The 15,540-nt window shown below is 48.8% G+C and overlaps 1 protein-coding gene across 1 annotated transcript in view; it reads left to right on the top strand.

The window, feature by feature from the left end:
- The window catches only part of COL9A3 (collagen type IX alpha 3 chain), a 34,909-nt gene that overhangs the window by 17,910 nt on the left and 1,459 nt on the right, over positions 1-15,540 (top strand). Inside the window, 16 exon segments of the mRNA XM_064391542.1 lie at positions 253-306; positions 697-750; positions 1,027-1,080; positions 1,646-1,699; positions 2,421-2,465; positions 3,278-3,331; positions 3,658-3,711; positions 5,770-5,823; positions 8,712-8,783; positions 11,678-11,713; positions 12,982-13,026; positions 13,248-13,280; positions 13,676-13,822; positions 14,170-14,224; positions 14,909-15,091; positions 15,334-15,411. Of these exon segments, the coding sequence (XP_064247612.1) occupies positions 253-306; positions 697-750; positions 1,027-1,080; positions 1,646-1,699; positions 2,421-2,465; positions 3,278-3,331; positions 3,658-3,711; positions 5,770-5,823; positions 8,712-8,783; positions 11,678-11,713; positions 12,982-13,026; positions 13,248-13,280; positions 13,676-13,822; positions 14,170-14,224; positions 14,909-15,091; positions 15,334-15,411 (1,072 nt within the window).

Below are 15,540 nucleotides of genomic sequence, written 5' to 3'. Positions count from 1 at the left end.
CCCTGGGGGATGGTTGGCAAGGTCCCTGCTGCAGAAGGTGTGTCAGGAATTGGAGTGTGACTGGGAAAGTGCAGCTCTCAGGGGACTGTGTGTGCTCACACCTCTGCTGACACCAGCAGACAGCGTAAAACCAAAGCAAACAGCACAAAAACCAAAGCAAACAGCACAAAACCCTCCTCATTTCACCCCAAAGCAGCAATCTCTGCCACTGTGTGATGAAGATGTTTAATGGCTTTTCCTCCCCTGTCACAGGGAGACCAAGGGAGCAAAGGACCTCAGGGATTCCGGGGGCCCAAAGGTGACACTGTAAGTGCAGTCAAACACCCTTTGCTCCACTCCAAAGACTGTTCCACAGGTTTATTATGCTTTGTGTCCCTTCTATTTGCTTGCAAGGGATGTAAACATCATCTCAAAATGAGATGTTTAACTCTTACTAAAGATGCCTGAGCAATGTCCAAGTGCTGCTGCAGCCTGGAGCACAGGGAGCAGATTTTAGATCCCTTAAAATAATCAAGAATCTTCCCAGGTGCTGCATCCAGCACTGGGCTGGTTTCCTGCTCTGTTTCAAAACAACCTCCACACTTATGTGGACAGAGAGGACCCAGCTGAAATGGAATGAAATGTCCCTACAGAATCTGAGTTTTGTCTTTGTTGACTGTTCCTCAGGTTAACATAGGGTTTATTGTTGTTTTCTAGGGTAAACCTGGACCAAAAGGAAACCCAGGGGCTCGTGGGCTCATAGGAGAACCTGTAAGTCACTTAAGCAGGATGCAGCTCTTGCTGTTTGTCTCACTTGCAGATGAGGAGATCAAACAGAACAGGCCAAAAGCTGCTTCTTGCCATCTTTGCTGTCAAACTTCTGCTCTGTGGGTCCCTGTGCAAGCCCAGCTGGGCTAAGCCACAGTTGTACTGCTGCTAATGAAAATCTCCCAGTACAACTGGACTCGTTGCCAAAATCTTCTTTGATGTGAATTTGCAAACCACAGAGCCTCCTCTGACCTAACATTGTGCTGTCCATGCTTGCAGGGCATGCCTGGCAAGGACGGGCGGGACGGAGCCCCTGGACTCGATGGTGAGAAGGTTTGTAAAGTCCTTCTTCAACACTGCAGGGAAGGTTCCTGAGACTGAGCTGGCAGTGCTGCAGTTCTCCCCAAAAACTTGGCTGGAAAGCTTCTCCTTCTGAAAAGTTTTGTGATAGTGCCACTAGTGAAGGAGAGTGAAATTTTCCTGTTAGTTAATCCCGAGGGAATTCCCTAAAGAAGGGAGGTGCAGGAATGATGAAAGCTCAGCTGTGCCCCTGGGTTTAGTGGCTCCTGCTGGCTGGCTCCAGACCTTCAGAGATGCCTTGTCAGAGATGTAGACAGAGTTGATTTTAACAGCCTGCAGACAAGGTGCTGGTTGCCTGGCTCCTGAGCAGTGCTCCTGCAGGAATATTGAACCTGTGCTGCCAGGGAAGGCTGGGAGCTGCAGGGAAACACCTGGGAGTCCTGTCCATGGCTGCTCACCCCTCCAGACACAACAGCTCTTGGTCCTGTGCATACAGGGAGGGGGAAAAGCACAAATGCCTGCCTGGGAACGTGTTCCCTGCCTGTGGCAGGCATTTCCCTGTGCTGGAGGATCCCTGCTGACCTCTCCCTATCCACAGGGCGACGCAGCTCCCATGGGTGCTCCTGGAGAGAAGGGGCCAAACGGACTTCCTGTGAGTATGGAGCAGGACCTGCCACCTCTGGGGCTGCAGCAGCCCAGGGTCCTGCAGAGATCCTTCCTGGGGACAGGGGAGGGTCACTCTGTGGGGGGATTCACAAGGAGCTCCAGTTCAGCCAAGAGGAAATGCACTTTTCCCACCATGCAGACAGGGAAGGAGTGTGCCAGGCAGGATTGGAGAACACCTGGAGCAGCTCCTCACAGTAATTCCCTGGCTGTTGGCTTCTCTGACTCTTTAAAATCTAAACTTGGGAGGGATTTTCTCTTTCACACCCCATTGATGTGCATGTCCTATGGAGGGAGGTAAGGTATAATATCCTGAGCTCTGTCCCTGCCTTACTCCAAGTGCTTATTGGCAAAATGTTTCATTCCTCCAGACTTCCAACTATGTAAAACAGATCAAGTATTCCTTTCTTCCTGCATTTACAGAATATTTTGAACTCCCTTGGAGAGAGGTTTCTGTGCAAAATGTTGCTGCTGCTGGTCCATTTGTATATTCCTGCTCTTTGCTCTAGTTCCAAGGATTAGTGTTCATGGAGCTGCAAGGGCAGCAAGAGAGACATTGAAGTCATAATTTTCACAGTGAAAGCTGCAGAAGTCTAAACCTTCCATTGCTTCAAGCAAAGGTCACTCCTTGTGTGTCAAATCAGACCAAAACAACAAATTTAATAACTTTACTTCTTCTGACATTGCTTTAATATAATTTTTTTTTTCAGGGTCTGCCTGGAAGAGCAGGTATTAAAGGCTCAAAGGGTGAACCAGTAAGTGAATCTCTTTAATGATGGGGTTTGGTGGGGAAACTGGTCACAGCAAGACTTTAGCTTTGGGGGACTGGGAGGACTTACCCCAGAGTGATGGTTCCTGTATTTCTGCTGGAGGTGAAGAGCAGGAATTAGGTAAAATAACTGGGCTGGCACCTGGTTCAGAAAAGACACAGCAGATCCACAGGAGAGTCATCAGTGCTTTAGTAAACCTCATCCTTTTGTCAGAGTCCCAGGAGCAGCTTGATCTTTGGGAATCAAAAGGCTGAGCACCAGCAGGAGCAGAATGATCTCATCCTGCCTTTGCAGATTTTCCCTCACCTCAGGAGAAAAACTTCCATGGAGCTTTATATTGACACCCACCTGTGAGATTAAAGAAAACCTCAGGCAGATCAAAGCAGTCCAGCACAAAGCTGCTCTGAGAGGTGTCTTTTTTTTCCCCTTGTCCTTTATCAATTTCTCCCTTTGCACCATTATTGCTGCTAATCCTCAGGGAGGAGAGCATGCTGCAGGAAGGTGGAGCAGGAATCTCCTCCTGGTGTGAGGGGAGTGCAGGAGTGAATGTGATGGGATGTCCTGGCATCCCTGTCTCACATGGGACATGGGGACACTGCCTGGGGCTGGTGCCAGGACAGAGTGTGCAGCTCAGCTCTTCTCTGCTGCTGTGAGTTTTGCCTTAAAACTGTAAAGTTTAAAGCTGTTTTTATTTCCTGATCCAGGTTTTAACTCCTCCTCGTTTTGTTGCTTCAGGCAGGACAGAAATGACTCCCTGAAGTGATGCCCTAACTGAGTGTGTGCTTTGTGCTCTGCAGGGCAGCCCTGGAGAGATGGGAGAGGCAGGTCCCTCTGGAGAGCCAGGCATCCCTGTAAGTGCCCCATTTCCACTTGGCATGGGCCCTGCTGGAGAGTTTTAAACCAAACTGGGCAGCTGGAGCTCATGTGCTGCTTCCTTGCATGAGTAAAGCTCCCAGTGATGCAGTCCCAGGGGACTGAGCACTCCAGGCGTTCCACAGTGGTGCGGAGCTCCCAGGGAGCAGTGGGCTGGCTGGGCAGGGTGCTGGGCTGGCAGATGGGCCAGTGGGGCAGGAGTTTGGGACTGAGCAGCCTGGGGTCCAGGAATCTGTCCCAGTGGGCTGGGCTGGGTGGGTTTGTGGCTCCTGAACATCACAGCTGACTTTGGTGTCCCTGCCAGGGCGATGTTGGCATCCCTGGTGAGAGAGGTCTGCCAGGACCCAGAGGAGCAACTGTAAGTACAGAGCTGGCTGTGGACCAGAAAGGAGCCAAAATAGGCTTTGGGGAGGGGGGCACTCTCTGGACACAGTAAAAAGCCACTTTCTCTCTCAGTGGTGTCTCTGGGGAGCTTTGGCAGCAGAGAATTCCTCCCCCAGGCTGGGTCAGGTCCTGTTCTCACTGACAGCTCCGTGCAAATGCCAAGTGAGCCCTCCCATCTGGCTTGGCAGAGCAAACTGCAGAGCCCAGGAGGTTTGTGAGCTGCCAGGAGAGGCTGGACACTCAGCAAGCCCCTCATTGCACAGGAACAGTAAGGTGCTGCCCGTGCTGAGTCAAGCAGAGCTCATGGGAAGCTTTCACAAAGGGCTTTGCCACCAGCCCATGGCACCTGAAATCCTCCCCAGGGCTGCATCCCTTCCCTTGGAGCACTGCAGAGGGGTTCCCTGCAAAACATGAAGCCACAGATACAACAAAACTGGGAATAACTGCACGGTGTCCCTGCTCAATAGCAGAGATGATAACAAATAATATCAGGAGGGTAAATCCCTGATTTTGATCCCACTATTAAAAATGCTTTTTAGTACTTTTTCATCTTGTCACTCCCCAGCTAGTGCTGCTGTTGGGGCTGGATCTGATCTTCCAATGGTTTTGTTGGGATTTTTTTCTTTTTCTTTCTTTCCCCCCCCCCCCCCCCCATCTTAATCTCATTTTGAAATCCAGGAGCCTACAGCAAGTCTAATATGATTTCTGGTACGTGCCACTTGGAAGAAATTGAACTGCATGATTTATTGTTTGTGAGCAGCTTCTGCTTTAACTTCCAAGGAGAGGGAAATCAGCTTTAGAAATAAACTGTATTAATAATGTTTGCTTTTATGTCTGCAATTTTTCATCAGAGTGGCTGGCCTCACAAAAGGTACCACATTATTACAGCCAAAAAGCAAAAGCAGTCAAGCTAATTGTGTTGGTGCAGAGTTTTGACAGGGGTGCAGTTGCAGCTGAACCCATGGTTATGTCTAACCTGGCCTTCTCATTTCTGATTTGTTTTATTAGAATCATAATTTATTTGTTAGGACTGGGCTGTTCAAAGAGAAGTGCAGGGTTTTTCCAGTGTTAAGGCTGTTTGGCTCAAAACAATTTGAGGTTTTTTAGCTCTGAGTACCAAGGGTTTCTCAATCCCTCCAGCAGCTCAGCAAAGTCATTTCTGATGCAATTTAACTCAACTTTCCTAAAGCTTTGTATTCATAACTTTCAAAGTTCCTTACTGAATACAAGCAGAAAACAAAGTGGAAACCAGTAACCACAAAAATACCTGAGCAGTTGTTCAGCTTTTTGAGGCTGATGCTGCTTTTTGTCAGTGGCCACTTTGAGGTTTATTTGTGTCCCTGAATGCTCCACCCAGCAGGGATGGCAGTGAAAGGAGCCAAAGCTGCAGCCCTGCCTTGTGACAGAAGCTTGCTGGAGGCATCTATTTCCAGAAGACAGTTTACAAAATGAGATTTAAATGCCTAAATTACTTGGTTGTCTTTTTTTTTCATCCAAGATCTTTATTGGATATGTGATTTTTTTCTCAGGAGAAAGCAATAGAGACTCCTAATGGTAATGTTCATGTTCAGTCTGATGAGCTCTTAAGAGCCTCTGCCCTGCCAGCATAAACTGCTGCCTTTTTGTGCCTTGCTGGAACCAAGGATGTCCAAGCAAATGGAAGCAATTGCCATTTTTCATTTCCAAGGGCCTGCAGCACGTGTTTTGCAGTAGTTCCTTGCAATCAATTGAAAGCATAATATTGGATAGCAGATCCCTCTAATGGATGTTGTCTAAAGGATGTTGCCACTTTCTACTGTCCCTGATCTCTACTGCTCGTGAGCACGGTGTGATTTTAAGCACTGATTATCCAAATAAGCCTTTCTGTTAACAACAATATAATTAACAAATTGCAAAAAACCAGCTTTGCAGAGGTTCAGCAGCAGTGCCAAGGGGCTGCAGCACAGAGCTGCACGCTCTGCCCCTTCAGTGGCACAGCTGGCTCACCTGGCCCAGGTGTTCTGCTGAGCAAAGCTGATCTCTCTCTTTGCAGGGACCACTCGGCCTCCAAGGCCCCACAGGAGCCCGAGGTGTCCGAGGCTTCCAGGTCAGTGTGACACAGGGGTCATCATTGTCATCGTGGTGTTTTGGCAGGGCAGTGTGACACTGGGGTCACTGTGGTGATTTGGCAGGGCAGTGTGGCACTGGGGTCACTGTGGGGTTTGGGCAGGGCAGTGTGACACTGGGGTCACTGTGGTGTTTGGGCAGTGTGACACTGGGGTCACTGTGGTGATTTGGCAGGGCAGTGTGACACTGGGGTCACTGTGGTGATTTGGCAGGGCAGTGTGGCACTGGGGTCACTGAGGTGTTTGGCAGGGCAGTGTGACACTGGGGTCACTGTGGTGATTTGGCAGGGCAGTGTGACACTGGGGTCACTGTGGGGTTTGGCAGGGCAGTGTGACACTGGGGTCACTGTGGGGTTTGGGCAGTGTGACACTGGGGTCACTGTGGTGTTTGGGCAGTGTGACACTGGGGTCACTGTGGTGTTTGGGCAGTGTGACACTGGGGTCTCTGTGGTGTTTGGCAGGGCAGTGTGACACTGGGGTCACTGTGGTGTTTGGCAGGGCAGTGTGACACTGGGGTCACTGTGGGGTTTGGGCAGTGTGACACTGGGGTCACTGTGGTGATTGGGCAGGGCAGTGTCACCCTGGGGTCACTGTGGTGTTTGGGCAGGGCAGTGTGACACTGGGGTCACTGAGGTGTTTGGCAGGGCAGTGTGACACTGGGGTCACTGTGGGGTTTGGGCAGTGTGACACTGGGGTCACTGTGGTGTTTGGCAGGGCAGTGTGGCACTGGGGTCTCTGTGGGGTTTGGGCAGTGTGACACTGGGGTCACTGTGGGGTTTGGGCAGTGTGACACTGGGGTCTCTGTGGTGTTTGGCAGGGCAGTGTGACACTGGGGTCACTGTGGTGTTTGGCAGGGCAGTGTGACACTGGGGTCACTGTGGGGTTTGGGCAGTGTGACACTGGGGTCACTGTGGTGATTGGGCAGGGCAGTGTCACCCTGGGGTCACTGTGGTGTTTGGGCAGGGCAGTGTGACACTGGGGTCACTGAGGTGTTTGGCAGGGCAGTGTGACACTGGGGTCACTGTGGGGTTTGGGCAGTGTGACACTGGGGTCACTGTGGTGTTTGGCAGGGCAGTGTGGCACTGGGGTCTCTGTGGGGTTTGGGCAGTGTGACACTGGGGTCACTGTGGGGTTTGGCAGGGCAGTGTGACACTGGGGTCACTGTGGTGTTTGGGCAGTGTGACACTGGGGTCACTGTGGGGTTTGGGCAGTGTGACACTGGGGTCTCTGTGGTGATTTGGCAGGGCAGTGTGGCACTGGGGTCACTGTGGTGTTTGGCAGGGCAGTGTGACACTGGGGTCACTGTGGGGTTTGGGCAGTGTGACACTGGGGTCACTGTGGTGTTTGGCAGGGCAGTGTGACACTGGGTTCACTGTGGTGATTTGGCAGGGCAGTGTGACACTGGGGTCACTGTGGTGTTTGGGCAGTGTGACACTGGGGTCACTGTGGGGTTTGGCAGGGCAGTGTGGCACTGGGGTCACTGTGGGGTTTGGGCAGTGTGACACTGGGGTCACTGTGGTGTTTGGGCAGTGTGACACTGGGGTCTCTGTGGTGTTTGGGCAGTGTGACACTGGGGTCACTGTGGGGTTTGGCAGGGCAGTGTGACACTGGGGTCACTGTGGTGATTTGGCAGGGCAGTGCTCTCTGCAAGCCTCTGGCCAGAGTTTGGGTGATGGCAATGAGGGAAAGGAAGAAATCTCCTTCCATCTGCCAGAACCAACGTGACACTTTCATTGCCACGGGATGGTAGAAAGAGCAAAAGACCAGATAAGCTGCCTGCAGGAGAAATTCAAATTTAGTGTTTGTTTGCAGGGAGGGGGGTTAAGTTTTGAGCCTGTTCCATGGCACAGGTGCCCAGAGCAGCTGTGGCTGCCCATCCCTTGGATGGGGCCCTGACCAGCCTGGTGTTTATGATGTCTGTGGGGCCCCAGGATGAGGGAAGAGATGAATCTGACTCCATATTTCTTAGAAGGTTGATTTATATTATATTATATTATATTATATTATATTATATTATATTATATTATATTATATTATATTATATTATATTATATTGCTGTGCTAAAACTATACTAAACTATAGAGAGAAAGGATACATCAGAAAGCTAGGAAAGAATGAATAATAAAAATCTCATGACTGACCAGAGAGTCTGACAGAGCTGGACTGGGATTGGTCATTAAGTACAAACAATTCACATGGAGCCAATCAGAGATGCACCTGCCACATTCCAAAGCAGCAAAACACAGGGAGAAGCAATCAGATAATATTGTTTTTCTTTTTCTCTGAGGCTTCTCAGGAGAAAATCCTGGTGAAGGGATTTTTCATAAAATGTCATGGTGACAGCCTGGTCTGGTGGAAGATGTCCCAGCCTGTGCCAGGTGGTGGAATGAGCTGAGTTTTAAGGTTTTTATGACTGGTTGAGTTTGAGCTTTGTTAAGACACCTCAGTTTCTCCTTGGTCTGCTCCACTCTCTGCCTGTTTTCCTTTTTGCTGCACTGGGCTCTCCAGCATTTCTCCCTCCCTTCTCCAGGGCTGTGGGCCCTCCACTCCCCACTGGCACTGGCTGAGGGAGCATCACTTGGTGGGATCACAGATACTGAAGGTTTATTAATTTTAAGAGGTTTATTAATGCAAGACCCAGGCCAAAGGTTGGAGCACCTTGGCACATGCCCGACCCTGGACCAGGAGGGGAGCTGGAATGAGCTCTACCAACCAACACAAGTGATCCCCAGGTCCTGGGGGAAAGGGAGACATCCAGGAATAACCTTTCTGAACATGTCAGGGAGGCTGCTGAACCCCCAGGGTGTTGAAGGGTGCAGGGTTTCTGGCACTCTGAGCTGTATTTGGTTTTTGTTGTTTTCCCAACAGGGGCCCAAAGGTGCCAGTGGCGAGCCTGGCCTTCCTGGCCCGACTGGGATCCGTGGAGAGACAGGAGACAGGGTAAGGACAAGACTCCTGGGACTCATTCCTGCTTGGGATGGGAATTTGGAGGGCAGTGGGCACCCAACCCCGGGTGTAGCTGATGTGTTGGGTGTCCCTGGGGCTGCTCTCAGGGCTGGGAGCAGGACTCACTCCTGGTTTCTGCTCCACTCCAGAAACTCCCACTATTTCAGACAGGGTGGATTGTTTAAAAGCAACTTCCAGACCCTATCCTAGCCAGAACAGAGAGTGTTTGGGATTTTTCCCTGTTCCTTACAATGGTTCCACCAAAGCCTCACTCCCCAGGAGCACAAGAGAGCGGATTAATGAATTTTTGTTACTCAGATGCTTGATTAGACTCTCTGATTTTTTGGGTTTTTTTGTTTTTTAATTACAGTATTATCAGTGACTTTTCTTTCTGAACAGCAAAATATCTGGGCATCCTCCCTCACCATAAATGTGACTTTTTATTTAAATGAGTTCATTCTCATTTGAAAGAAGCCACCAGGGCCAAGTGAACAGCATTTGTTGGGCACTTGCAGGAGGACAGGAGCCATGTGTTCACCAGCTCCCTCCTCCCCAGCTTTAAGGTGAAAGGTTTTTTTTAAAAAAAGCTTTAATTTGCTTTCTGTGTAAGCAACTGCAGCAGCACCACAGGGTTTCCACAATGGCCCTTCTGTGCTGGCTCCAGGCAGGTCTGAAAAAGCCTCTTGGAGTGACTGTGAGCTGGAAGTGTGAGACAGGAGCGTTATTGTGGAGCTCTGGGGCTCTTGGCTGCATTCAGGGCTTTGCTGTGGTGAAAAATGTACATTCAGAGGGGAAGAGGCCCCTGCATGAAGCACCCAGGGAGCTGCTCCAAGCAGAGGGAGGGGAAACGTTGTGCTTAAAGCAATAAAAAATAATCCAGGTTTTATTTCTGCCTCTGAAGTTCAGTGCAGTTTCTCTAAGGTGTGATTGTTGGTTGCTCAGAATAAGAGGAAATGGCCTCAATCTGCACAAGGGAAGGTTCAGATTAGATATTAGGAAATTTTTTTTCACAGAAAGGGTTGTAAAGCATTGGAACAGGCTGCCCATGGAAGTCCCCATCCCTGGAGGAGTTCAAACAAGGTGTGGATGTGGCCCTTGATGGTTTAGTGGTGACCATGCTGGTGGTGCTGGGTTGACCCCAAACCCCCAGGTTGTGTTTTTAAAGCCCAAACAAACAGCCTGGGCTGCTGGGGACACACAGAGCACCCAGAGATGTGCCCTGGCCTTGCTGCCCTGCTGCTCCTGATGTGGATAAAAGAGGAGAGCTGCACACACAGGATCGATGCAATTGCCCTGTCCCAGCTGCAGCCAGCTCATCAAACTCTCCTGAAATCAATTGAGATTTTCTGTGGGAAAAGAGGAATCCCCTCCTGCCTGAGCTAACTGAGCACTGACAGGCTTTTTCACAGTCCTTGGACTGACTGCTCAGGCATATAAACCAGCATTTCAGTAAATGTGTTTGCTGGCATGAAAAATACAAGTGGTTTAGTGCATTTGACTGTAAGATATAAAATAATGTTGAGATAAAAGACATCAACCATCCTGCTGGGGTGGGATGTGGGGAGGGGAAGGGCTTGGCTGTTGTTGCTGACTGAGGCAGCAATAGACAAATATTTTTCCTAAGGATTTTTATTATGATCAAATTCCTGAGGATCCTGGATGCCAGCAGCCACCTGGGGCATTGCCTCTCTTTGCTCCCTACTGGAGCACTCAATGCTTGGCCAAAACCATGAGTTTTGTTGAACTGATCAGAGGAAATGTGTGAAGACATGGGGCTGGCAGTCCTGAGCTCCTTGTTCCTGCAGTGATTTAGAGTTCTGAATGAAAATTCTCTGGGATGAGCTTGTCTTCAAGGGAGTGTTCCTTGCAGGGCTTGGTCTTTGGTGACTGAGCTGTGTTTTATTGCCATAAACTGTCATGGAGCCTTGAGACTCTGTGAAGTCAGAGGTATAAAATTTAGATTACAATGTTCAGAAAGGAATATATTGCTTTTGCCATCAGCAAACATAAAACAGGTGTTATAAAGTTTTAGCCACTCTTGCATTTCTACATTCCATTGTCTGCTTTTCTGAGTTATTTTTTCATTAATAGAAATCTTCCCTCATTTTAATTTAGTGCTTGAATTGAACAAAATAAAATGTCCTTGTTGTGTATGTTTGTTCTCCTTGAAGATTCTGTTCTGCTGAGCCATCTCTACATCTAGTTAATAAAAAAAGATCAGTTTGCAGATGCCAGATTGATGAGTGAGCTGTAGATATCCTGCTTGAAGGGTAAAATGGCTGAATTTCACATGTAGATTTTGCAGTAAAAAAAATCTGGGGTTCTCCTGAACTCCTTGTTGGCTCTGCTCTCTGGAGCAGAAAAATAAAAAATATGGCTGAAAATGTCTCTCTGTGAATGTCAGGTAGATAAAGACAGAAGGATTTTCCAAATTGCCTTGGTTATTCCTGAGGTGATAATCAGTTCATCATCTAAAGGTGTTTTATTCCTGTGGCCATGTTGTTCCATTAATCTTTAAATCAGGAGCACCTAATTCTAAATCCCAGGGAAACTGACAGTCCAATAAGGCCTTGAAAAAGCATCTTGGCTTTTTGCCCTTGTGGTATGAAAATATTCTTGTCTGTTTTATACCACAAGTAAATCCAAGCTCCTCCTGACATCACAGGCTGAGAAATTACAACACAAACCAGGGACTGTGGAGAGTGTCACAGAGCTAGCAGGGGTGCTTGAATCCCTTCTTATTTCTAGGAAGTGTGAATGAGATTTGTACCCTCTTACTTGGCAGCTGGGAGACTCTGACCCCTTGCTGAGAGTGTCTGACCACACCAGGAATTCATGGGAAAGTAACAGTTTGAGCTCATTTGCTTCTTTCTCTTACTTATTTCCAGGGTCCTCTCGGTGTTCCTGGCCCCAAGGGGAACCAGGTAAGTGATAACTTTCATGCTGTTCTCAGCAGAGGCATTTAAACCAAAGTTCAGGGACAGCCTTTGACAGCACAAATGGCTTTTTCTTCCACAAATGAAAATATCCTGCAGCAGAAACCAAAACCCTTTTTAGTCCCATTTTCCCTGCATTGGCACAGATGTTGTCTGATGGAGACTCATGAAAATGCTGTGGTACAAACAGCAGACCCTCACTGGGTGTTTTGCAGCCACAAGGATCTGTGCAGGAGCTCCTCACATCAAATTCCTCCCAAGTTTAGAAGTGCAGCTTTTCCTCATCTTCCTGTGCCTGATGAAGAATATTTCACCCTAACCTCGATGCTTGGCACACTAATGAACTAGTTTAATCTTATACTTTTTGCTACTCAACTTCCATGCTTGGTTTAATCTCAGCAATGAGCTTTTGGGCCAGTTTATATCAAATATATGTCTTTCATTAATGCATGGCTGTGTTCTTGCAGAAAGTGGAGCTCTCCTAGCAAGCCTTGCTGGTTTGGTTTGCCAGCATCAGTGTGGTCTGTGTTTTGTTGCTAAGGGGAAAGACCAACCTGATCTCTGTTTGTCTTGGAAACCTTCCCCTGGAAAGCTGTGGGGTCACCATAACAATGTTCATTATCTGCTCTAATAATAGAGCCCTGTGCTGGGCAGGGATTGCAGGGTTTGTGTCAGCCCAGGCAGGCTCAGATTGCTCAGGCTGCTGCTGGGGGAGCTGAGCAGCAAAGGGCTGGTACAGTGGATGCCACCAGAGCTTTGGCCACCCTTGCATTCCTGTCCCCAGGAGTGGAGAGGGATGTTCCTCACCAAGAGATCCTGCAGTTTGAGGGTGGGATGAAGCTGGGACCCTGCTCAGGAGGCCATGAGAACAGGACACTCAACATTTGCCTGTGGCTGCAAACCCTGTTTTCTGTGAGAGAGAGCAGGGGGAGCTGAAATTTAGGTTCCCTGCGTGAGGAATGCCAGCTCCAGCCTCTGGATGTCTTCCATGGTTCTCATCCATACGAATCCAGCCTTTCATCCAGCTCCCAGCTTGCTGCAAAGGGCACCCAGTCCTCATCCAGCTGCCCTGTGCCCTCATCAGCAGGGGAGCAGCTACTGTGGAGTGCAGCTTTGGGAAGAGAGAGCCTCTCCCTGCTGGAGCAGCTGTGGTGCTGGAGCCCCCATCTCCCCCAGGTTGTCCAGGCCTCAGGGGATGTATCCAGACCTTGCTGTCAGCAGTAGGTGCTGTGTTAACTCTGGTCTCTCTCTCTCAGGGCATTGCTGGAGCAGATGGCCTCCCAGGTGACAAAGGAGAGCTGGTAGGTGTCCTTAAATTCAGTAGAGTTGACTCCTCAAATAACAGATGGGTGCAGAAAGCCATGGATCACTGTGGTCAATCAGAATTAACCAAGATTTCCAGCCCTGCTGTGAAAAGAGGGCAACCCAAGCCTTGCACCCATCACAGCAGCTCGGGAGATTGGGCTTCAGGTGTGCATTTTCTGAATGAATCACTTTCTTATTTCCCTTTTCTTTCTGACAGGGTCCCTTTGGACCTCCTGGCCAAAAAGGAGAGGTAAGTGTCAGACACTGGGGCTCATGCCCCAGAGGATTTAGGAGTAAGCATGACCATTGCACCTCTGTAACTATAGAATAAACTCTGCTCTGGTGTCATTGCCTAGAAGCAGACTTTCCTCACAATCATGCTAATAAAATCTATGAGAAAAATGGTGATTTGTGGCATTCAAAATATTGAAATCTGTTTGATAGTTTTGCTGCAGCAAGGACTCCTCTTACAATGAGTGATACATGCAGAAACACCTTTAGGATGTAAGAAATGTATTTGATCCTCCAGATCCATTCAGGATCTGAAAGTCTTAACTAAGAACATCTTAACTAACCCCCAGGAGAAAAGAATGGACCATGACTTCCATTTTAAGTGGTTTTGGTCCTTTTTATTCTTGACTGCAGCCAGGAAAAAGAGGAGAACTTGGTCCAAAAGGTGTCCAAGGACCCAACGGGACAGCTGGAGCACCAGGCATCCCAGGACATCCAGGACCCATGGGTCACCAGGGGGAGAGGGGTGTCCCTGGCATCACAGGAAAACCTGGACCTCCTGTAAGTACCTGCTGCTTCTGCAGCACAGTCAGGGAGCCTGTGAAGTGAAAAAATGGGTTGTGGGGTTTTGGATAAGGTCCTCCATTTCAGCAGGCAAAAATAAGGCCAAATAAACCCCAGATTAAATATCTGGCCTAACATTAAAATTAATTGCTGCCATTTGTACAACAGAGTTCTGAAGGGAAGCTGTCACCTTTTGAAGAGGGGAAAGAACCCCCTGCTCTTCATGCAGGACCTTGTGCTGCTTCCCAAGCTCCTGCAAATGTGTTTTGTGTCCTGCAGCTTCTGCCAGGGCTGGTTATTGATAAGGAGGTTCCTACAAAGACAAATTCTTCTGTTAACTGCAGGGCAAAGAGGCCAGTGAACAACATATCAGAGAACTCTGTGGGGAAATGATAAATGGTGAGTATTACTGAGAGAAAACTGACTTTAATTACCAGATCAGTAGATCCTGAACATAAATGGCTTCTGAGATTTGTTAATTTTCTGTCTTCATAGGAAAAAGTAATACAGTGACCTTGAGTGTAAGGAAATTATTCAGGAGGTCACCTTGTTGTATTCAGGAGGTCACTTGGTTGGGGATGTCTTTTAGTGTTCTAAAATTAGTATTTTTAAATTATTCATCATGGCAACAGTCAAAATGCACTGAAAGCAGCTTTGGCACAAGTGTTGTGTGAGACATCCTGCACTAACCTGTGTCATTCTGAGCTCTCCTCAGTGCACCTCATTACCTTGAAGCAGGATCTCAGGGTGTGTCCTTCTTTCTTCAAAGTGACTGTTTTGCATTTGGAGGTCACATCCCCTGTTTGGGATGAGGCTAAGCTCTGAAAGTTTGTTTCAGGAAATTATTTAAGTGTCATTTGTTGTACTTGACATCCTTTAAAGGGGTTTTAGAAATAGGAATAATCAACCCGGCAGATTTATGATTAATATCTCTGTCTGTTGGGATGTAAAAAACCCCAAAAAACTACAGGTAAGCAGGAAGGACAGATTCACTGTTCCCTCCTGCCAGGAGCAGTGGCAGGAAGTTCTGCCTAAAGAAAGGGTGCAAATGTTGGAGATGCAGTGTTTAATGATGTTTTTCAGAGCAAATTGCACTGCTGGCTGCTAACCTGAGGAAGCCCTTGGCTCCTGGAATGACGGGCCGGCCGGGCCCCGCTGGGCCCCCTGGGCCCCCTGGAAGCACGGGAACTGTTGGGCATCCTGGTCCCCGTGGGCCCCCTGGCTACAGGGGCCCAACAGGAGAGCTTGGTGATCCTGGACCCAGAGGCAAGTTCAGAGTGAAACAATTTACTTCTCTTTTATGCCCACTGAAATAAGCTTGTCCTGAACTCAGCACTGGGGAGAGGAGATCAGGCCTTGGTGGAGTTCTGCACCTTGAGGGGTGCCGTGGAAGCAGAGATCCCTGCAGCATCCAGAGGATTTGTGGCTCCTCTTGTTCTCTCCCCGTGCTGTCGGTGGCTGCAGCTGCAGAGCAGAGCTCACTGTGGGAATTGTGTTTGTGCTTGAAGGTGACCCTGGTGAAAAGGGAGACAAAGGACCTGTTGGCCAAGGAATCGATGGGCCTGATGGTGACCAAGGGCTGCAGGGTAAGTGTGGGAAATCAGTGAATGCTGCATGGCTGAAGGGAAGGCTGAGGGACAGCTCTGCATGCTGATGGCAACAGACCATCAGCACTCAGTTACAGGTGTGACAACTCTGAGGCTCTCCAGATTAAG

The sequence above is a fragment of the Passer domesticus genome, chromosome 16 (assembly GCF_036417665.1).
Source record: "Passer domesticus isolate bPasDom1 chromosome 16, bPasDom1.hap1, whole genome shotgun sequence".
NCBI lineage: Eukaryota > Metazoa > Chordata > Aves > Passeriformes > Passeridae > Passer > Passer domesticus.
The sequence above is the reverse complement of the archived record's forward strand: the minus strand, read 5'-3'. Positions and strand labels throughout refer to the sequence as shown.